Raw genomic sequence first — 21775 nt, 5'->3', positions numbered from 1 at the left:
AAATATATTACTGCCTTTTATTTTATTGAAAATTTTTAACCCTATATACTCTGGCGTTTGGGCATAAAGTTTTAAACGATGTGTTGGAAGTTTGAAGTTATCTATGTGGCGATTGCTGTAGCTGTGGTCAAAACGGAAAGTATGTATGTTGATTTCTATATAGGAACACCACCATCTCATATATGTAAAGCGAGGGGCTAGATAGTATTTTTAAATTTTTTAACAGTGGTCGACAGGATTCCCTTTTTTTTTTTTTTTTTTTTTTTTTTTGTTTGCAACACACATGTTTCTAATTACTTTCTTTTGTAATACTAGGAGCCTAGTGACATTTACTGAACTTCCCCAGAAGATTATGCCATAACGAATAACTGACTCAAAGTAGCAGTGATAAAATATTTTTCTGGTATCCATGTTTGTGGCACCTCACAAAATACACATTGCAAATGCTAAGTTGTTCAGTTTATTTGCTAAGTAATCTATGTGTACCTTCCAATTTAATTTTTTGTCAAGATTTAGGCCTAAGAACTTCACGTGGTTTGCTTCTGTGATATCCTGATCATTGCAAGTTATCTTTATTTCACTCCTCTCTACTGATTTAGCTTCAAATTGCATCATTTTGGTTTTAGTTACATTTATTATGATAGAACCAAGATTCAAGTTTTTCTTAAGTATTTTTGGCTTTTTCTGGAATATTTTCAGATACCTCAATGACACATGACAAGCCTGACTCACCCATCAACACTTCACTTCAATCTTTACTCTCCTTGGAACAGTTACAACTGACATACCATGCATACTCTTATACAGAGTGCTAAAAATAAATAAATAAATAAACAAAAAATAAAAAATAAAACTGTTGAATATTTTGAGAGGTAGTAGTACTCATCAAAACAAGGAAAAGTGTCTGGTAGGCCTAGATATGGGCCCTTAAATGCATACCTTAAGAGCTAGAAAAACTTGTTCATCTTCAATATTGTGAAACACATCTCTTCTACTGCAAGCTCCTGGCTTTCCATATTTTGAGAAGTGATAGTATGGACAAAAACAAGGGAAAAATTCCAGTAAATATGGGCTCAAAAGAGCATACCTAAAGAACCATTAGCACTTGTTCATCTTTGCTACTGTGAATCTTCTATTGAAGATATGTGTTTCAGAGCTCATGTTGACTCTACATGTTTCTCTATTACCGCCTCTGAAAATGTTCAACACTTTTTTTTAACACCCAGTATGCTTTGGTGTCATCACCAGACACTAAAGGCAATGTCTGGGTAACGTAGCCTCCTTCTCTATCCTTTGACATCATTACCATCTGGTTGTAGTTGCCACAGTTCATTCCACCAGGAACACTTCCTAATGTGGATGTTATGGGCCTACCCCTTGACGTTTTTTCACAGGATTTTACCTTCTAAGATGTTTTTCATGAACCTGCTGTGTTGAATTATGTGTCCAACTAATGTAGTTTTCCTTTTACCAAGTTAATCAGTGTACTTCTCTCTTTAATTTACTTTTTGTATTCATTCACTAGATTTTTCTTTCATTACATGGTGTTTTTGTGGTTAATCTCTATCTCTGTTGCCTCTAACCTTTTTCTTTTCTTGTTTCTGCAGTGTACATCCCACGTAATGGTTGCTTAAAATGCTCCAGCCCTTGTACAAAAATTAAATGGACAAGCACTCAAGAAGCATATACCACACAACTACAAATTTCTCCACTAAGGATACAAGAGTTGCAAATGAGAACCATGTAAACAAAACAGAAGTACTTACTGAGCAGGTGAATGTCAGCTCCCGTAAGTAGCTGATAGAAAATATGGAAGTTTCGCTCTCCAGGAGCATGACTCGTGACGCGCGACTGCAAAGAAAGAATGTATTAAAAGATGCTAATGAAAGTATTAATAATTAAATTTCTGAAATACTAATATAGTTCAAGATTAAATATGGCTATTGCAGTATTAGAAACTTATTTCTGACACACACTACTTGCAACAGGTGTCCAAATGTATGTGTTATATATTATGTACTACACATTACTACAAGTTGTACTGGAATGATATATGTTTACTAAGTAAGAACAAAAATTGTGTTTTTATTTTCAAGTAACTGCAGACAACTGGGAGAATGCAAGACTGAGTCAAGCACACAAGTGGCTGATGGCCAGCTGTAATGTGTTGAATACCATGGCTCCACAGAAAAGCAGCCCTGTAATCTCCCATCAGTGCCAAAGCATCAGAATAACTATTATTAAGATGACTGCGTAATAATTTCTTGTTCTGTTGGATCATTTCAACAGTCAGTTAATAATCACTCACTACCTGATTAATTCCAGTGTGATTAATAAAAATATTTTTGATAATAAATTATGTGGCGCTAAATGTTATCTGGGAGTACAAAGATTATTTTTTATTGAATGACATAGTTTATCTTTTACAAACAAAGAAGTCAGGAGAAGTATGACAGAACATTTTAAACAGAAACTGTTGTTTATTGAAGAGTCTGAGTATACTGTTACATGAGTAAAGAATTTTATTTACTGTTTGTTGCAACTACGAATACAAGAATACATTCTCTTTGTTGCCCAGCAATGGATAAAGGATTAACTGACAGTAGTTTAAATTGAAGCAACACATTACTGATATCATCCCTGTTATTAATCTAATGACTTTTATTTCTCGTACTGGTGGCAACAGAACCTGCAACATTATTTTTGAAATAATTCTTTTGATTCTGTGATTTACATACTGAAGAGAAGTGAGCTTCCTCAGAAAAAGTGATTAAAAGTGATTATATGCAACTGAATGTTAACCAACTGTGTAATAGCGAGTATACATGTTGAGTTAAGTCCTTGGAGGATATAAATAGAGGGTTGACTGAAAAGTAATGCCTCCACCTTTGTAACTCTTCAACAGTTGGTTGCACTGGTTTGCGGCAGGTACTCGCTTGTTCCGTAGCCTCTTCTCTACAGCTCCAGTTGGTGGGAAGCCTTATCACTGAACGGTTGTGTTGTTATAGTGTAATGTATGGAACTGTGCGCAGACGGTCAGTCAATGCGATTTAAGCAATGTGCAGTCATTGAATTCTTGACAGCAGAAGGTGTCACCCAAAGGAGATTCATCAGAGAATGAAAGCAGTTTATGGTGGTTGTGTTGATGTGAGTACTGTGCATCTTCATTCTCGTAATGTGAGAGGAGTTCCTGGCAAATTTCAAGTCTGTGCACTTTCATTTCAGGAGTCAGAATCCAGGGTAACCATCATGCACAGATCTTCCAATAGCCAAGCAAAGCAATAATGCACCCCACACATTCTTGTGAAATACCAATTGCGTTTTCAATTGCTCTCTGAGTGATACGAGGATCATCCTGAATCAATCTGTCAACATTTTGCTTGTGGAACTCAGTGGTTTCTGTCACAGGACGTCCAACTCTTTGTTTGTCACTCTTGGCAGATGTTCCCACCTCAACATCTTTAAATTTACTCGCCAAACAATGCACAGTACTCACATCAACACAATCACCACAAACTGCTTTCATTCTTTGATGAATCTCCCTTGGAATTACACATTCTCCTGTCAAGAATTCAATGACTGCACGTTGCTTAAATCACACTGACCGACCATCTGCACAGCGTTCCATACTTTACACTGTAACAAGACAACTGTTTACTGCTCAGGCTTCCCATCAACTGGAGCTGTGGAGGCTACGAAACAAGCCAGTACCTGCCACATACCAATGCTGCCAACTGTTGAAGAGTTATGAAGGTGGAGGCATTACTTCACAGTCAACCTTCGTACTTCAGGATTAAAGGAGATTTCTCACCAAAAAGCAGAAACATTGGGTCGTCAGTAGGCACACACAAAAGCAAGAAAAATTTCTTTCTTTTGGATTTTATACTTTGAAGAGCTACAGTATAGCTGGCACTATGTAGGGGCATAGGTGTGTGTGTGTGTGTGTGTGTGTGTGTGTGTGTGTGTGTGTGTGTGTGTGTGTGTGTGTGTGTGTGTGTGTGTATGGTAAGCAAGTTTTGTTCCTTTTGGTGAGTGGCCTCCTTTAATCCTAAAGTATTTACTGTGTAATAATCAGTAATGTTAACTCCAAAACTCAACTGAAATTGCAAACTACTCCTATTTTTGATCCAGAATTTCATATAAACACTCATAACATACATTGAGAAACCAAAACATTATGTACACATGCTCAACAGGGAGTCGGCCGACCTCTGAAATGCAATATGGCAGCAATTGTGGGTGGCGTGGATTTGACAATAAATCAGTGGGTTTCCAGAGGTATGTGGCACCAGACCATCTATGCACAGGTCAGGCAGTTCCCATAAATTATGGGCCATCAGTTTGTGGCTGCAGAGGTGGCTCCTGACAGCACGTGAGGTTTGTTCCAGTGGGTTCAGATCAGGTGAATTTGGTGGCTAAAACGTCAACACGAGTTCACTATAGCACCTCTAAAATAACTGTAGAACCACTTTGGCCTTATGACAGAAAAAATTGTCCTGCTTCAGTCACTCTAAATGTACATCCACTAGATTTCCACATCCCCATGGTTGTTACACAAAATGCACACTGTTGGCAGTAGAACTATTCTGCAGTTGTCACAAATGCCATTTGTCTCAACTTTCTCAATACTAGATAATTTCAAACCAAGAGCAACTACAGTTGAAATACTTATACATAGTTTATAGAAGTTTCAAGCAGTAAAATCTTGATGTTAAACTTGATAAAATGGGTGAACATATAGCTGAATAAAAGCTCTTTAATCCACTATAGCTATATTTATTGAAGTCCTTGTAGACTGTCCTTGCAGACTGTCATAATCTACAATGACTTCAATAAATAATGTAGGAAAAGACAGAGAGCTACTTAGCGTAAAAAGGACATGTCAAGTTGCAGACAGACGTACCACGTGTACCTGTATGAAATGAGCATTAAGATACAAATGTGTCGATAGGGAACATTTGTTCTGAACGAGCCTTAATATTTTTTTTTTTGTTTGGTTGGTATAACATCTGTCAAAGCTATTTAGTATACATCAAGTCATGAAACAAACAACATCATATGTTTTCATCGTGTTAACAATGTCGAATTTTGTACCAGGAAGTTATGATTTGCAGAAAGCATTAATTTTTTGTTTTCATTTGAAAAAAAGTGCTGCAGAGTCGCATCGAAAGCTTGTCAAGGCATATGGTGATCATGCTCTATCAGAAGCAACATGCAAAAGATGGTTTCAACGGTTCAGAAATAATGATTTTGATGTAAGAAATGAAGAACATGGAAGACCACCAAAAAGTTCGAAGATGCCGAATTGCAAGCAATATTGGATGAAGATGATACTTTGAGTCAGAAGCAAATGGCAGCAATGCTAAATGTTGCACAACAAACAATTTCTGACCGTTTGAAAGATATGGGAAAGCTCCCAAAGTGTGGAAAATGGGTGCCACATGAACTGAATGAAAGACAGATGGAAAACCAAAAAACCATTTGTCAAATTTTGCTTCAAAGACATGAAAGAAAATCAATTTTGCATCAAATTGTTACTGGCGATGAAAAATGGATTTATTTTAAGAATCCTAAATGGGAAAAATCATGGGTTAATCTGGGACAACAATCAACATCGACTGCAAAACCAGATTTGGCAAGAAGACAATGCTCTGAGTTTGGTGAGATCAGAAAGGTGTGGTGTATCATGAGATTTAAAAACCCGGTGAAACTGTGAATACTAATTGCTACAGACAACAAATGATCAATTTGAACTATGCATTGATCGAAAAAAGACCAGAATGGGCCAGAAGACATGGCAAAGTAATTTTTTTACACGACAATGCACCTTCACACAAATCAGTAATGGTTCAGGATACAATCAAAGCACTTGGCTGGGAGCTGCTACCCCACCCACCGTATTCACCAGACTTGACCCCTTCTGACTACCATTTGTTTTCATCAATGCGACATGCATTGGCTGAGGAACACTTCGATTCCTACGAAGAAGTCAAAAATTGGGAGTCTGATTGGTTTGCTTCAAAAGACGAATATTTTTATTGGCGTGGTGTTCACAAATTGCCAGAAAGGTGGTCAAAATGTATAGAAAGCAATGGTCAGTACTTTGAATAAAATGTTTTTACTTTTCAGTTCAAAATTAGTGTTTCAATTTCACAAAAAAAAAAAAAACACTCATTTCATACCGGTACACCTGGTATTGGATTATTGAGCTTTCATTCAGCTATATGTTCATCAGTGTTACCCATTTTAAATCTGAATTTTTCTGCTTGAAAGTTCTGTAAACTATGTTTCTCAATAGTGTTTCATGAAAAGAACATCATCTGCCCTCCAGGAATACCCATTTGAGTTCATGACGCATTTTGACAGTATTCAAGTGTTAATCAAACCTACCACTAACAAATCTATCAACTTGCCTCTGAATTGTTTTGATGTCTTCCTATAATCCGACCTAGTGGGCATCCCAAACACTCAGGCAGTAATAAACTATAGCTCACACAAGTTGTTTTTTTCTACATGTGATCTCCTTTATAGATGAACTACACTTTCCTGGAATTCTCCCAATAAACCAAAATCAACCATTCACCTTTCTTACAATAGAGTGCTCATTCCACGTCATATCACTTTACTATATTACATGTCCGCCCCCAGTATCTGAGTGGTCAGTGCGACAGAATGTCAATCTTAAGGACCTGGGTTCGATTCCGCTGGGTCGGAGATTTCCTCCACTCAGGGACTGGGTGTTGTGTTGTCCTAATCATCACCATTTCATCCCCATCAACGCCCAAGTCACCAAAGTGACGTCAAATCAAAAGACTTGCACCGGGCGAACGGTCTACTCAATGGAGGCCCTAGTTACACAACTATGTAACATCTAAATACAGTAGTTGATTGACATGGTGGTGTCAAGCAGCACACCTCTAATATTGTATTCCAACATTATGGGATTGGTTTTTCTACTTAAATGTACTGCATTACAGTTTTCTGCATTTAGAGCAAGTTGCCATTCATCACATCAAATATGAATTCTAAGTTATCCATATTCTACTACAGTCATTCGGTGATGAAACTTCCCTGTACACTACACTGTCTTAAGCAAACAGGCACAGATTGCTGGTCTCACTATCCAACAGATCATTTACATATATACAGAAAACAAAAGTGATCCTATCACACTTCTCTGGGGCACTCCTGGTGATGCCCCTGACTCTGACGAACAATCACTGTCCAAGACAATCTAGTGGGGTCTTTTACTTAAAAGTCTTTGCGCCACTCACATATGTGGGAACCACCATTCCACCCCCACCCCCCCTCCCCCCAGGACTTCAATGACAATCTGCAGTGGGGCACTGTGTCAAATGCTTTCTGAAAACCTAGGAATATGGAATCTGCCTGTTGTCCCTTGTTCACAAAATATCACACAAGAAAAAGGGTAGTTGGGTTTTGTATGAGTAACACTTTTTAGATCTGTATTGATTTGTGGATATAAGATATTCTCTCTCAAATAAATCTGAATCTAGAATAAGCTCAAGAATTCTGCTGCAAACCGACATTAAGCACATTGGTTTGTAATTTTGCAGTTGTTCCCTTCTTTTGCACTTCTTGCACGCAGGAGTTACCTGTGCTTTTTCCCTGTCACTTGGGGATTTGCACTGGGTAAGACATTTATGATAAATGCAAGATAAGTGAGGTAACAATGTCGAAAAGTACCCTCTATAAAGCCTAATTGAGATTCTATCCAGATGCAGTGATTTATTTGTTTTCAACTCTTTCAGCTGTTTCTCAATGCCACAATGCCTTTTTGTCCTTCATTTGGGAGTTGTGAAATGGTCAAATAATGATACAATACCAGTTCATGTACCTTTATCTTTACCTGGGCCTCATTCAGTTTTAAATTATGGATTGCATCTGTGCACATAGGTGTGACCCAAGTCAGTCTGTACGATAAAACAGATCATAATGAACACTATGACAATGGTATGATTACTGAACTGTGTAGTGGGAGATAGAAAAGAGACACTGAAGCATAAAATTGATGTTATTTGAGCAAAATATTTTTTTTTGCTACCAGGGATTATTCCTGATCCACCGAATATTTTTTCCGCAAGATCGTAGTAGCATATCTGGAGGAAATTCTTACATGCTAACTTTATACTTTATTTTTCATGTCAAGTTCCACATTGTTATATCAAAGAAATGATCTATAGAACGTTAAAGTAACTGTGTACATAAATAATTTAATTCTTGAAGTACATGATAAATAAACACTCAACATAACAAAAAATCTTAAAGACAGTTCTTGTTTTTCACCTCTATTTATCGAAAAAGCTAAATATGTGTTGAAGTATTTACAATTTATAATTATCTGGACTACACTGGCTGAAAACTAAAATAAATTTGCTGATTGGGTATCTGACATAGTAATGCCATGCAATGGAAAAAGTTAACAAATTTTAAACTCACCTTTTCCAAGAGGTCTAAAAAGGAAAACAAAACAAATTTTAGTGAAATTAGGAAAAAACAATTGTTTGTAACAAACAAGCTAGATTTTGGAAGACATGGATGTACTTACAGTTTGTAATGGTCCCTCCAAGAGGATCACCTTTGTAGTCAAACTCTATGTCAAGATATTTACCCTAGAAAATACATAAAGGAAACAGATGTAAGTATAAAACTGGTCACAAAATTCTTACATAAAAATAGTATGAGTTAAAAATTTCTTCTCTGAATTATGTGATTAATTAAAAATTATACACCAATACTAACTATTAAATATCATGTTAAAAATAAATGAAATAAATTTTCTCTGAAACAATTACTGGGGCTTCATTGCCTAATTACTTCACATTATATATTTCAAAATTAAGTAAAAGTTACTATCATTCAAGCAGAAAGTGATAGAACTGTGTCATGGATGTCTGAAATTTAATATCAGGGCCTACTTCACATCTGTGGCTACCTTATTGACTATTCCATTAGTTCCCAGCCTTTTCACTTCAGTTCATCTGTTAAACATGAGCTTGGGCAGAAAGTTTCTTATGACCATAAAGTTTAGTTATTACTCCACATGTCTGATGAATTCATATTCCAATATCCGCAGTAATTTTAATATTCCACTCAGTAACAACTGAGCAAAGAGCCTCAATAGTACCAGTTATATTACTGTATTTTGTTGTTAATCAATACTTACGAATCTCGAAGAGTTATCATTCCTATACGTTTTAGCATTCCCAAATGCTGCATTAAAAAGGAAAAAAAGTCATAAATTCATTACCATAACAATACCAATAATTACATGTGGACAGTAATGCTTTGGAGCTGAAATGAAAAGTGGATTGCTCTAGTGAAAAATTCCACAATGTTAGTTGAAGAATCAGCAACTAATTAATTTCACTGAACAGGAGATAATTTAAGCATTATACAGTATAACTGCATTGTAAAGAACACAGGTGATATTTTTCCTAGGGTTCATGTGGATAGATATAACTGGAGACTAACACCAGTAAATAAGAAATATTGATCAAGAGAGATTAATTCATAGAATTATGGGTAGTCATACTGATGATGAAAGTATGTAAAATCAGTATGACTACCCGTAATTCTATGAAGTAATCTCTCTTGATCAATATTTCTTATTTACTGGTGTTAGTCTCCAGTTATATCTATCCACATGAAGATGCCTTTACTCAACTGCATCCTTCCTCATTATGAACATGCTAACTGATTACTATGTACACATGTAATAGACTGTTATAAATACGGTCGAACCCTTAAAATCCGTAAAACTGATATTTAACTACCTGTAAACATTTTTTAAATTCCCTATTGCCTATTGTGTGCACTAATGTATCCAATATCATGACAAGAATGAGACAGTAAAAAAACATTCCTGGCACTACCTGAGAACACAAGAACAGAAATAGGGATCTAGGCAATAAAATGAAATGGAGAAATAGACGCAGCTAGGCACAGACGTTGTGAAAGAGTTTAACCTATAAGATGAAATTATGAAACATAGAGGAGATAATAATAGAGCAGTAACATCAATATAGATCACCAAGCAAAATGCATATGTTAACAGCATATCCTCTGCTTTCAAGAGAACAGAGTTAATTATTCCTAAAAAAAAACTAATACAATAGCAAACAAATATACATGTTGGAAAATATGCAATTATTGCACTGTTGAACCTTTACTCTAAGATAAGCACAAAGCACAACGTCTGAGGCCTGTGAATAAGGTAAAAATGTACACTACTCTGAATTATGCAAAATACTGTTTATTTGAGGCTAATATGTTGTTAAAAAGCACAATACAGACATTAATGCAGCAATAATAATGTCAACATTTGAAATTGTATTTGAATGATATTGGTCTTCGGCCCCCACCTCCTTATCCAGCAAACTAGACATCTTGTATCTCTGTTGCGCTGACACATAAAATCTGTAGTGTAGCACGAGGCCTTCTGTTACAATGTATGGTGATGCATAAATAATGTAAATACAGAACAGAAACTGTAGGAACTGAGTGATTTGTAGTGTCATCCAAGGTCGGAGTTAGCTTTGTAACTAAAGGGTCTCACAAACTAGTGACAACTCACAGCAGCCAATCACCAGGTTACATGAGCCATCTTTGGATTGCACATATGTCCACAAACTGCAGATTGTAGCAATGGACTGCTGATCACTCCTAGTTTCCAGGTAGTCCAATGAATCACCCATGTAAGGGAACATAACTGGCTGGCTACAACATGTTTTTCTAGCTATTTGGTGGAGTTGTTTTATTATGTTTACTTTTGTTATGACAATATGGTGTAAGGACATAGCATTACCATTAGTAGTTTTTCAGGGAGCACAATCCAGTAAGAAAAATTGAGTGAAAGGAGGTGCTACCAGCTGTTTTAAAAATGAATATTAATATAAAAACATTGATACTCTTAGATTTTGCTGTACCAACAATTGAAATTTGGTAGCTTCTGCTACAGAAGCAAAAGGGCATGGAAAATTAATAGTAACAGTTACTATATACTGGGCTCCAGCTCCTGATTTTGAGTTATTCATGAAGATGCTTGATACATGATTAAACTTCGTAACTTCTAAATAAAATGTAGACATTTTAATTTACATTTTTTTAGTGTACACCAATGAAATTGCTAAAGTCATTGTGTAGCTATTTGTAGCTCAATTACAAGACCGATAAAAGAAACAGAAACAGAGGAACTGAAGACTGTATTTGCAATTTACAGACTGAAGTGACAATGCACAGTGTCCTAAATGATGCAAAATATTGTACAAATGGTATATTCATGAACACTAATGCAGGACCAATGAGATCGACATTTGAAATTAGATTAGAGGGAGACCGTTTCTCGCCCCCCCCCCCCCCCCCCCCCAATCTCCCTACAGCAAACCAGAAATCTTTTATATGTGTAGTGACAACATACATCTACATCTACATTTATACTCCGCAAGCCACACAACGGTGTGTGGCGGAGGGCACTTTACATGCCACTGCCATTACCTCCCTTTCCGGTTCCAGTTGCGTATGGTTCGCGAGAAGAACAACTTCCGGAAAGCCTCCATGCGCGCTCGAATCTTTCTAATTTTACATTCGTGATCTCCTCAGGAGGTATAAGTAGGGGGAAGCAATATATTCGATACATCATCCAGAAACGCACCCTCTCAAAACCTGGACAGCAAGATACACCACGATGCAGAGCGCCTCTCTTGCAGAGTCTGCCACTTGAGTTTGCTAAACATCTCCGTAACGCTATCACGCTTACCAAATAACCCTGTGACAAAACGCGCCACTCTTCTTTGGAACTTCTCTATCTCCTCTGTCAACCCAACCTGGTACGGATCCCACACTGATGAGCAATACTCAGGTATAGGTTGAACGAGTGTTTTATAAGCCACCTCCTTTGTTGATGGACTACATTTACTAAGGACTCTCCCAATGAATCTCAACCTGGTACCCGCCTTACCAACAATTGATTTTATAAGATTATTCCACTTCAAATCGTTCCACACGCATACTCCCAGATATTTTACAGAAGTAACTGCTACCAGTGTTTGTTCCACTATCATATAATCATAAAATAAAGGATCCTTCTTTCTATGTATTCGCAATACGTTACATTTGTCTATGTTAAGGGTCGGTTGCCACTCCCTGCACCAAGTGCCTATCCGCTGCAGATCTTCCTGCATTTCACTGCAATTTTCTAATGCTGCAACTTCTCTGTATACTACAGCATCATCCGCGAAAAGCTGCATGGAACTTCCGACTCTGTCTACTAGGTCATTTATATATATTGTGAAAATCAATGGTCCCTCCCCTGCGGCACGCCAGAGGTTACTTTAACGTCTGTAGACGTTTCTCCATTGAGAACAACATGCTGTGTTCTGTTTGCTAAAAACTCTTCAATACAGCCACACAGCTGGTCTGATATCCGTAGGCTCTTACTTTGTTTACTGATCTTTAGTGTAACTGATCTTTAGTGTAACAAGAGTCTCCATTTACATTACAATGGGAGGTGACACTATCAATGGGAGTTGTAGAAACCAAATAATGTAAATAAGGAATAAACACTGCTGTAACTGACTGATGTGAGGTACCATTCAAGGGCTGAGTATGTTGGTGACAAAATTTGCTCTATATTTAAGAGGCCCCTCACAGTATTGTGTCGAAGTAGTCAATTGCCGATTTGCAAGCTCTGTCTGAAGATTGCATGTGTGCACACGAATTGCAGAAATTGATCACTGACTGCTTACAGTTCCAAGCAATCAGATGAATCGTAGGTGGCAAACTTCTCACCTGTGGTATTACAGTTACAACCTGTTTGCCTATTAACTATGGTTGCATAATTTTGTTTCGTTCCACTATGATCCTGTAGGGTAACGGCTTTATGTTAGAATTTAAAGAATTATTCAGGGAGGACAAACCACTTTGAAAAATAAAGCCAAAAGAAGAGTTGCCACTAACATTAAAAAAGAACACAAATATAAAAACCGACTGATCTTTCACGTCTATCTACTTCCCTCCCTCTCTCTCTCTCTCTCTCTCTCTCTCTCCCTCTCACACACACACACACACACACACACACACACACACACGCACACACACACACACACATATATATATATATATATATACTTTATTTAGTAGCTTCCCACATGTGACAGAAAGGGCATGAGCTGAAAATTAAAAGCACAACACTGGGTTTAAAATATACTGATGCTTAAGTTACACAGCTAAATACACTGAAAAAAAGCACAACGTTCCAGATTTAATTTTTGCTCAACTCCACGATCCTTTAGCAGTCAAATGGCTATTTCTTGAGGTCTTTTAAATTTTTCGCTCTAACTTTTTGAGCTCAGTAGACCAACAGGTGCTTAGCTCTTCTGGTACAGATTATAGACTGCTTTCCATCAGTCTGCGTCTTGTATAATCTATCAGAAAATATTCCTTGTGTTATTACCAAGAAATGTCATATTTCTGGCATAAATTTTTCTGCCCTCTCTTACTATTTTAGTTGTATGGAATACATTGAGTACCTCAGGGTTCCATCTTGGGTCGGTCGTTTTTTTTCTCGCATACATTAATGACTTCTCATTTGTTACATGGCAACATGGTAAGTTTATTTTTGCAGATGATACAAACATTACAATAAATAGCAAGTTAAGTACAGATTTAGAAATGGATGCTAATCAAATTTTCACTGACATTAGTAAATGGTTTCAAGCTAATTCACCGTCATTAAACTTTGAAAAGACACACTATATGCAGTCCAGGTCCTGCAAGAGATTTCTTTCCAGCATGTGTAGAATATACGACGACATGCAGATAGAAGAGGCTGACAGTGTTAAATTACTGGGATTACAGCCGGCCGAAGTGGCCGAGCGGTTCTAGGCGCTTCAGTCCGGAACCGAGCGACCGCTACGGTCACAGGTTCGAATCCTGCCTCGAGCATGGATGTGTGTGATGTCCTTAGATTAGTTAGGTTTAAGTAGTTCTAAGTTCTAGGGGACTGATGACCTAAGATGTTAAGTCCCATAGTGCTCAGAGTCATTTGAACTGGGATTACAAATCGATAATAAATTCAGTTGGGAAGGGTATACCACACAATTGCTGAAGCGCCTAAACAAGACTGTATTCGCAGAGTGAATTATGTCAGATGTAGGCGATATAAATACAAAAAAACTCTGCTTACCTCCCTGCTATTATGCCATATGGGATCATATTGTGGGGCAACATGTTTAACTGGGCAAGTCTTTAGTGCAAAAGCGTGTAATAAGACTCATTTGTGGCGTAAATTCAATAAAATCATGTAGAAAACTGTTCAAGGGGATGGATATTCTAACCACTGCTTCACAGTATATTTAGTCCTCAATGAAATTTTTAGCAAATAATATGTCTATTTTCAACCAATAGCTCAATACATAGTATCACGTGTAAGAGGACCCACGGGAGTCATCTCATTTTCACGTCTATGGAACAAAACTGAATCTAATCTAATCTATACGTTGCATATACAGTCACAATGTTAAAATTTTTAACCAGATCTTCACACTGGGTTTCCCTCCAACTTCAGTTAATATCCTGCGTTTTCTTTCTGTTACACAAACACTCTACATGTGCATATGACATATATATATATATATATATATATATATATATATATATGCTTCTGGGAATTGTATAGGGGCTTAGTGGAAAAAGTTTCTTCAATGAACTCGTGTTTAGAAATATGTCCTTTAGATATAAAATAATTCGAAATATCCGATCAATTTCAATCTACCGCTTCATGGTACGCACACTATCTGAGAGAAAGCCATCGTCAGTCCTTGTTATCATTCGAATCAGTTCCATATTTTAGGAGTTGGGCACACAGCCAGACACAAGCAGAAATTTTCCGATGGTTATCCATTTTTTGGAGAGCAGTACAAAATGCACCCATTTATAGTAGAACCTAATCTAAGAAAATTTAGAAAAGCACTTAAAGTGAATTCTTCCATCTGATCAAGTTTATCATGGCAGATTGCACTGCTACGATTTGAATTCCTTGTTAAGTAAATAATTTTACGTTGCTGTTGAAGTGGAGCGATTTCATAAATGCCTTCTCGTGTTTGAAGTATTTACCAAAGACTTCTGAGCTCATCAAATAACTGCTAAGCTTCACTTTTGGTAGAGGTGACTTCCCCTGCTGATTTGTCAATTCTTCCGTTTAAACGGCAACACAATATAAACAAACAAGAGAAAAATAGTGACTCCAAGGTTAAAGAACTGCCAACGAAACGTTGCCCTAGTGTACTCCTGTACAGTCACTCTGTCGCTCGCATGCACACCGGTCATTCAATTGTTGACGTGTTTGCGCTCGCACATTCAATTGTTGAAAGTGTGGGAATGAGTAATGCAGCCAAAATATTGACTAAAGAATAAAACTTAGATAATTCATTACTAGGATCATTCCATACGATATGTATTGCAAAGTACGCAATGACACAACGTTCACATGCGACACATCTGAAAAACGAAAACCGAATTTGGGAAACCGTTTTTCGCTATAAGGTTTACATGTTACGGCAGCGGTTTTGCCAGCCCAGTTAAATATGGCGCCTGGAAAAAAGCTTTATAGTTTCTGGCGAGGTGTAAACAGCTTTAGTCTAGTATTTCTACTTATCCATTATTGTACAAAAAGGCAAAATTTTTTTAAAAACAAGACGAAAACTCACAGCCCAAGCACGTTTCAAAACCGGTGGCGTTTACATGGGCGCGAAAATCGATTGCGGAATTGGAAAACCGGCAACTAGAAGCGGATCTCCAGAATCGATTTTGAAGTGTTTACGTGACCTCCCAAAGAGGTATTAGGAAATTGCTTTCCGAAATCTGATTTTGGGAGTCCCATGTAAACGGGGTGAATGAACTGAGAAGAAAACGGATATGTACTCTCACAGGTTTACAATTGTTGAGGAACTGCATGCCAATGACAAAGACAAGCGTATTACTTTTTGCCGTTGGTTTCAGCAATTTATTGTTCAAAGTGCAAGAATATTGCAGTACACATGGTTCAGGCGTGGTTCTACCTCCCTGACTATGTACACTCTCACAACACGCGTTTGTGGTGTAATGAAAATCCACATGCGCTGGTCGAGCAACCCCTGCATTCACAAAAGAACGGCGTGTTCTGTGCAATATCACAGCGTCGCATCATCGGACCAATATTTTTCGAGTCCACTGTGACAAATGCAGTTTACATCGAAATATTTCGGGAATTTGTAAACCAGTTGGACGATGAAAAACTTACCCTCGACTGGTATCAAATGGCTCTGAGCACTATGGGACTTAACATCTGTGGTCATCAGTCCCCTAGAACTTAGAACTACTTAAACCTAACTAACCTAAGGACATCACACACATCCATGCCCGAGGCAGGATTCGAACCTGCGACCGTAGCGGTCACGCGGTTCCAGACTGAAGCGCCTAGAACCGCACGGCCACACCGGCCGGCCTCGACTGGTATCACCAGGACGGCGCCACATGCCACAAGTCTTGAATAACCGTGGCTGAGGTCAAATCATTTTTCTCCGACAGAGTGATTTCTAAAGGACTGTGGGCCCCCAGGTCACCTGATTTAACACCAACCGACTTTTTCCTTTGGGGCGACCTAGAAGACAAGGTCTGCAGCGACAAATCACACAACTTGGAAATCCAGGTGGTCACACCAGAGGTTCTGGCAGCAACATTCGAGACTCTGCGGTGTCATGTTCAATTGTGTTTACAATTCGAGGGCGGTCACTTCAAGCCTCTTTTGTGATTCATCTTCATTTCCCCGTGAACATTGTATGACATGTTCATTACACCCCATTTCCTGATTTTTATGCAAAGCCTTTAAGTGTAATTTACGCAAAAGTTTGTTTGTAGGGCCTCTTTTGAGCAGGATACCCTCCACAAGCATTAGTTTGTTTACCAGAAAATGTCAAAGTCAGACGATGAAGCGCTATATTTGGCAGCGTCTACATACAAGGTGTACAACTTTGCTTCCGCCGTTTGCCGATAGATGGCGACAACGGTAAGTAGCGGTCGAAAGAAACAGTTCGCAGACGTCAGGCAGTTAGCTTAGACATCTGTCAACATAACCTATTCGATTTGTGTCCGCATAATAAATTTGTTCTTGATTGAAAATGTCAGTTTACAAGCCTAATTCTCGCCATTTGCGGTAGGTGTTACTGTTTTGTTTCAATATGAAGAAAACTGTGGCTGAGTCTCATCGAATGCTCTCAAGTACGTATGATAAGGACGCTATTAGTGAAAGAAAGTGTCGCGAGCGGTTTCAACGCTTTAAGAACGGTGATTTTAACGTCGTAGACCGGCATAGTGGTGGAAGAGAGAATGTTTTCGAAAATTGGAGACATTGCTTAGTGAAGACTCGCGTCAAACTCAAGAAGAATTGGCACGATTAGTGAGAGTGGCACAGCAAGCCATTTCAAAACGTCTCAAGGCTATAGGCATGATTCAGAAAGAAGGAACTGCAGTCCCGTGTAACTGAAACCAAGAGACGTTGAACGGCGTTTGTTTGTTTGTGAACAGTTGTTTCAGAGGCAAAAACGGAAGGTATTTCTGCATTGTGACGGGGGACGAAAAATGGGTTCATTACGCTAACCCGAAACGTACAAAATCATGGGGATATCCCGGCCAAGCTTCCACGTCGACAGCCAAACCGAATATTCACGGCTCCGAGATCATGCTCCGCATTTGGTGGGACCAGCTCGGCGTAGTGTACTATGAGGTGTTAAAACCAAGTGAAACGATCACAGGTGCTCGTTATCGAACGCAATTAATGCGTTTGAGCAGAGCATTAAAAGACCAACGGCCGCAATACAGCGAGACGCGCGATGAAGTGATTTTGCAGCACGACAACGATCGACCCCACGATGAAAAAGAGGTCAAAACGTACTTGGAAACGTTAAAATGGAAAGTCCTACCCCACCCGCCGTATTATCCAGACATTGCTCCCTCTGACTATCACCTGTTTAGATCAATGGCGCATGGCCTGGCTGACCAACACTTCCGATCTCATGAAGAAGTCACAAACTGGATCGATTCGTGGATCGCTTCAAAAGATGAACAATTTTTTCGACGCGGGATTCGAGCATTGCCCGTAAGATGGGAGAAAGTAGTAGTCGAAAGATGGGAGACAGTAGTGGCCAGGCGATGGAAAATACTTTGAATGATTCATGTGTAACCAATCTGTTTCATTAAAGCCTCAAATGGGGAAAAACGCCGGAAGCAAAGTTGTACACCTTATATCCAAAAGAGAAAACGTGATACGTGTAGTAAAGACTGGTTAGAGAAATGAAAACACTATTTCCATATTAACAATTCGCGGTAGACACAGTATCGAAAAAGAGTAACAGTAGCGTTGATTTTCTTATTTCTCTTTTTCTCCATGTAATACCGTGTTCTTTGACTTGACCTGCATAACAGTGCAACCATTATCAGAATGTAGTTTAATAATAGCAAATAAAATTAAACCCAATCTGGTCACTAACAAATGCTTGCACAAGCCTCCCTATTCTAGGTACACACGCTCAAGCATACGTACGCTTGAATGCTTGCACAAACATGCATACTCGAAATTCGATCAAACATCAAGCTCCAGAATGAGATTTTCACTCTGCAGCGGAGTGTGCGCTGATATGAAACTTCCTGGCAGATTAAAACTGTGTGCCCGACCGAGACTCGAACTCGGGACCTTTGCCTTTCGTGGGCAAGTGCTCTACCATCTTTTCTTTTTTTTTTTTTTTATTTTCATTTTGTTCGTTTAATTCGTTGCATCTGCTGGGAGGACGTCGTAAGACATCCATTTAAGTTCGTTGTTGATCTGTTGACTCAGTTTTTTTTATTACAGAGGCACGTTACCCTCTGACCGAACACGCTGAGCTACCGTGCCGGCGCCATCTGAGCTACCGAAGCACGACTCACGCCCGATACTCACAGCTGTACTTCTGCCAGTACCTCGTCTCCTACCTTCCAAACTACAGAAGGTTCGCAGGAGAGCTTCTGCAAAGCACTAGCCCGCGAAAGGCAAAGGTCCCGAGTTCGAGTCTCGGTCGGGCATACAGTTTTAATCTGCCAGGAAGTTTTAAACATCAAGCTGCTTGAACAGTGCTAATGTTTGCTCAAGGGTGCCTGTCAAGCACATAGTTGTGTGTGTGGCCGCCTCTAAGGTGTTGAAAAGAATGTCGTATGGTGGTGGAGCAGCTTCTCATGAGGCACACATTTCTGTAATCATTGCTGATGTCTGGAAACGAATGATCTAGAATGATGAATCACGCCGTACCCCGTGGCAATCTCATGGAAGGGGTTGGATCTGTCAGATGCCTAGAGAAGGTTACGTCTCATCATGCATCGCGCCATCAGTGAAGTACACAGGAGGTGGTTTCACTCTAAGGAGGTGTTTTTGGTGATTATGATTTAATTACCTCGTTCCCTTATAGAACATAAGAAAACGCTAAACGCGGAGGGATATGAGCATATTTTACAGCGTTATGTTCCGAGTCTAGCACAGGAAGAGTTCCGAGATGATGACCGTTTGTATCTGCATGATAATGCACCTTGTCATGAAGCAGCATACGTGAGCAATGCCTTGTGGACAATAGCATTCCTTAAATGGACTGGTCTGCTCAGAATCACGACCTGAAGCCAATGAACACCTTTTGGATGAGTTAGAACGTTGACTTCGCTCCAGCTAATGATAGGAAAAAACCGATACCGACATTTTAGTTCTGAACAACCGGTATTTTCCGGTATTGATTTGGTCTCGGTTATAACCCTTAACTCCCGAGGTGTGGTCTCTCAGACCGCGCCAGAATTTTCCAAGTCGCTCTCGTAGATCAATCATGGCGGAACGTTTTTATACACCACCAATCCTCTTTAATCACCAACTCAACAAATTATTATTGTCAGTTGCGTTATCGCCATATTTCATTACTTTTGACACGTGATGGTGCCTCCTAGACCGCGCCTCGTGAACTACGCTTCTGCTTTCGTCTACATCTACATCCATACTCCGCAAGCCACCTGACGCTGTATGACGCAGGGTACTTTGAGTACCTCTATCGGTTCTCTCTTCTATTCCAGTCTCGTATTGTTCGCGGAAAGAAAGATTGTCGGTATGCCTCTGTATGGTCTCTAATCTCTCCGATTTTGTCCTCATGGTCTCTTCGCGAGATGTACGTAGGAGGGAGCAATACACTGCTTGACTCCTCGGTGAAGGTATGTTCTCGAAATTTCAACAAAAGCCCGGACCGAGCTACTGAGCGTCTCTCTTGCAGAGTCTACCACTGGAGTTTATCTATCATCTGCGTTATGCTTTGGCGATTACTAAATGATCCTGTAATGAAGCGCGCTGCTCTCCGTTGGATCTTCTCTACCTCTTCTATCAACCCTATCTGGTACAGATCCCACTCTGGTGAACTATATTCAAGCAGTGGGCGAACAAGTGTGCTGTAACCCACTTCGCCGGCCGGAGTAGCCGAGCGGTTCTAGGCGCTACAGTCTGGTACCGAGCGACCGCTACGGTCGCAGGTTCGAATCCTGCCTCGGGCATGGATGTATGTGATGTCCTTAGGTTAGTTAGGTTTAGGTAGTTCTAAGTTCTAGGGGACTGATGACCTCAGCAGTTAAGTCCCATAGTGCTCAGAGCCATTTGAACCATTTTTGTAACCCACTTCCTTTGTTTTCGGATTGCATTTCCTGAGGATTCTTCCAATGAATCTCTGTCTGGCATCTGCTTTACCGACGATCAACTTTATATGATCATTCCATTTTAAATCACTCCTAATGCGTACTCCCAGATAATTTATGCAATTAACTGCTTCCAGTTGATGACCTGCTATATTGTAACTAAATGATAAATGATCTTTCTTTCTATGTATTCGCAACACATTACACTTGTCTACATTGAGATTCAGTTGCCATTCCCTGCACCATGCGTCAATTCGTTGCAGATCCTCCTGCATTTCAGTACAATTTTCCATTGCTACAACCTCTCGATATACTACAGCATCGTCCGCAAAAAATCTCAGTGAACTTCCGATGTTATCTACAAGGTCATTCATGTATGTTGTGAGTAGCAACGGTCCTACGACACTCCCCTGCGGCACACCTGAAATCACTCTTACTTCGGAAGACTTCTCTCCATTGAGAATGACATGCTGCGTTCTGTTATCTAGGAACTCTTCAATCCAATCACACAATTGGTCTGGTAGTCCATATGCTCTTACTTTGTTCATTAAACGACTGTGGGGAGCTGTATCGAACGCCTTGCGGAAGTCAAGAAACACGGCATCTACCTGGGAACCCGTGTCTACAGCCCTCTGAGTCTCGTGGACGAATAGCGCGAGCTGGATTTCATACGATCACACGATCGTCTTTTTCGAAACCCACGCTGATTCCTACAGAGTAGATTTCTAGTCTCCAGAAAAGTCATTATACTCGAACATAATACGTGTTCCAAAATACTACAACTGATCGACGTTAGAGATACAGGTCTATAGTTCTGCACATCTGTTCGACGTCCCTTCTTAAAAAGGGGGATGACCTGTGCCCTTTTACAATCCTTTGGAACGCTATGCTGTTTTAGAGACCTACGGTACACCGCTGCAAGAAGGGGGGCAAGTTCCTTCGTGTACTCTGCGTAAAATCGAAATGGTATCCCATCAGGTCCAGCGGTCGTTCCTCTTTTGAGCGATTTTAATTGTTTCTCTATCCCTCTGTC

The 21775-nt window shown here is 39.3% G+C and overlaps 1 protein-coding gene across 1 annotated transcript in view; it reads right to left on the bottom strand.

Moving 5' to 3' along the window:
* The window catches only part of LOC126109867 (unconventional myosin-Ib), a 458138-nt gene that overhangs the window by 248479 nt on the left and 187884 nt on the right, over nucleotides 1–21775 (bottom strand). The window contains exons 5-8 of the mRNA XM_049914933.1: nucleotides 9188–9234; nucleotides 8570–8633; nucleotides 8461–8474; nucleotides 1767–1851 (exon numbers count right to left, since the gene is read on the bottom strand). Of these exons, the coding sequence (XP_049770890.1) occupies nucleotides 1767–1851; nucleotides 8461–8474; nucleotides 8570–8633; nucleotides 9188–9234 (210 nt within the window). The remainder of the gene's footprint in view (nucleotides 1–1766; nucleotides 1852–8460; nucleotides 8475–8569; nucleotides 8634–9187; nucleotides 9235–21775) is intronic.

The sequence above is a fragment of the Schistocerca cancellata genome, chromosome 12, assembly GCF_023864275.1.
Source record: "Schistocerca cancellata isolate TAMUIC-IGC-003103 chromosome 12, iqSchCanc2.1, whole genome shotgun sequence".
Classification (NCBI taxonomy): Eukaryota; Metazoa; Arthropoda; class Insecta; order Orthoptera; family Acrididae; genus Schistocerca; species Schistocerca cancellata.
The sequence above is the reverse complement of the archived record's forward strand: the minus strand, read 5'-3'. Positions and strand labels throughout refer to the sequence as shown.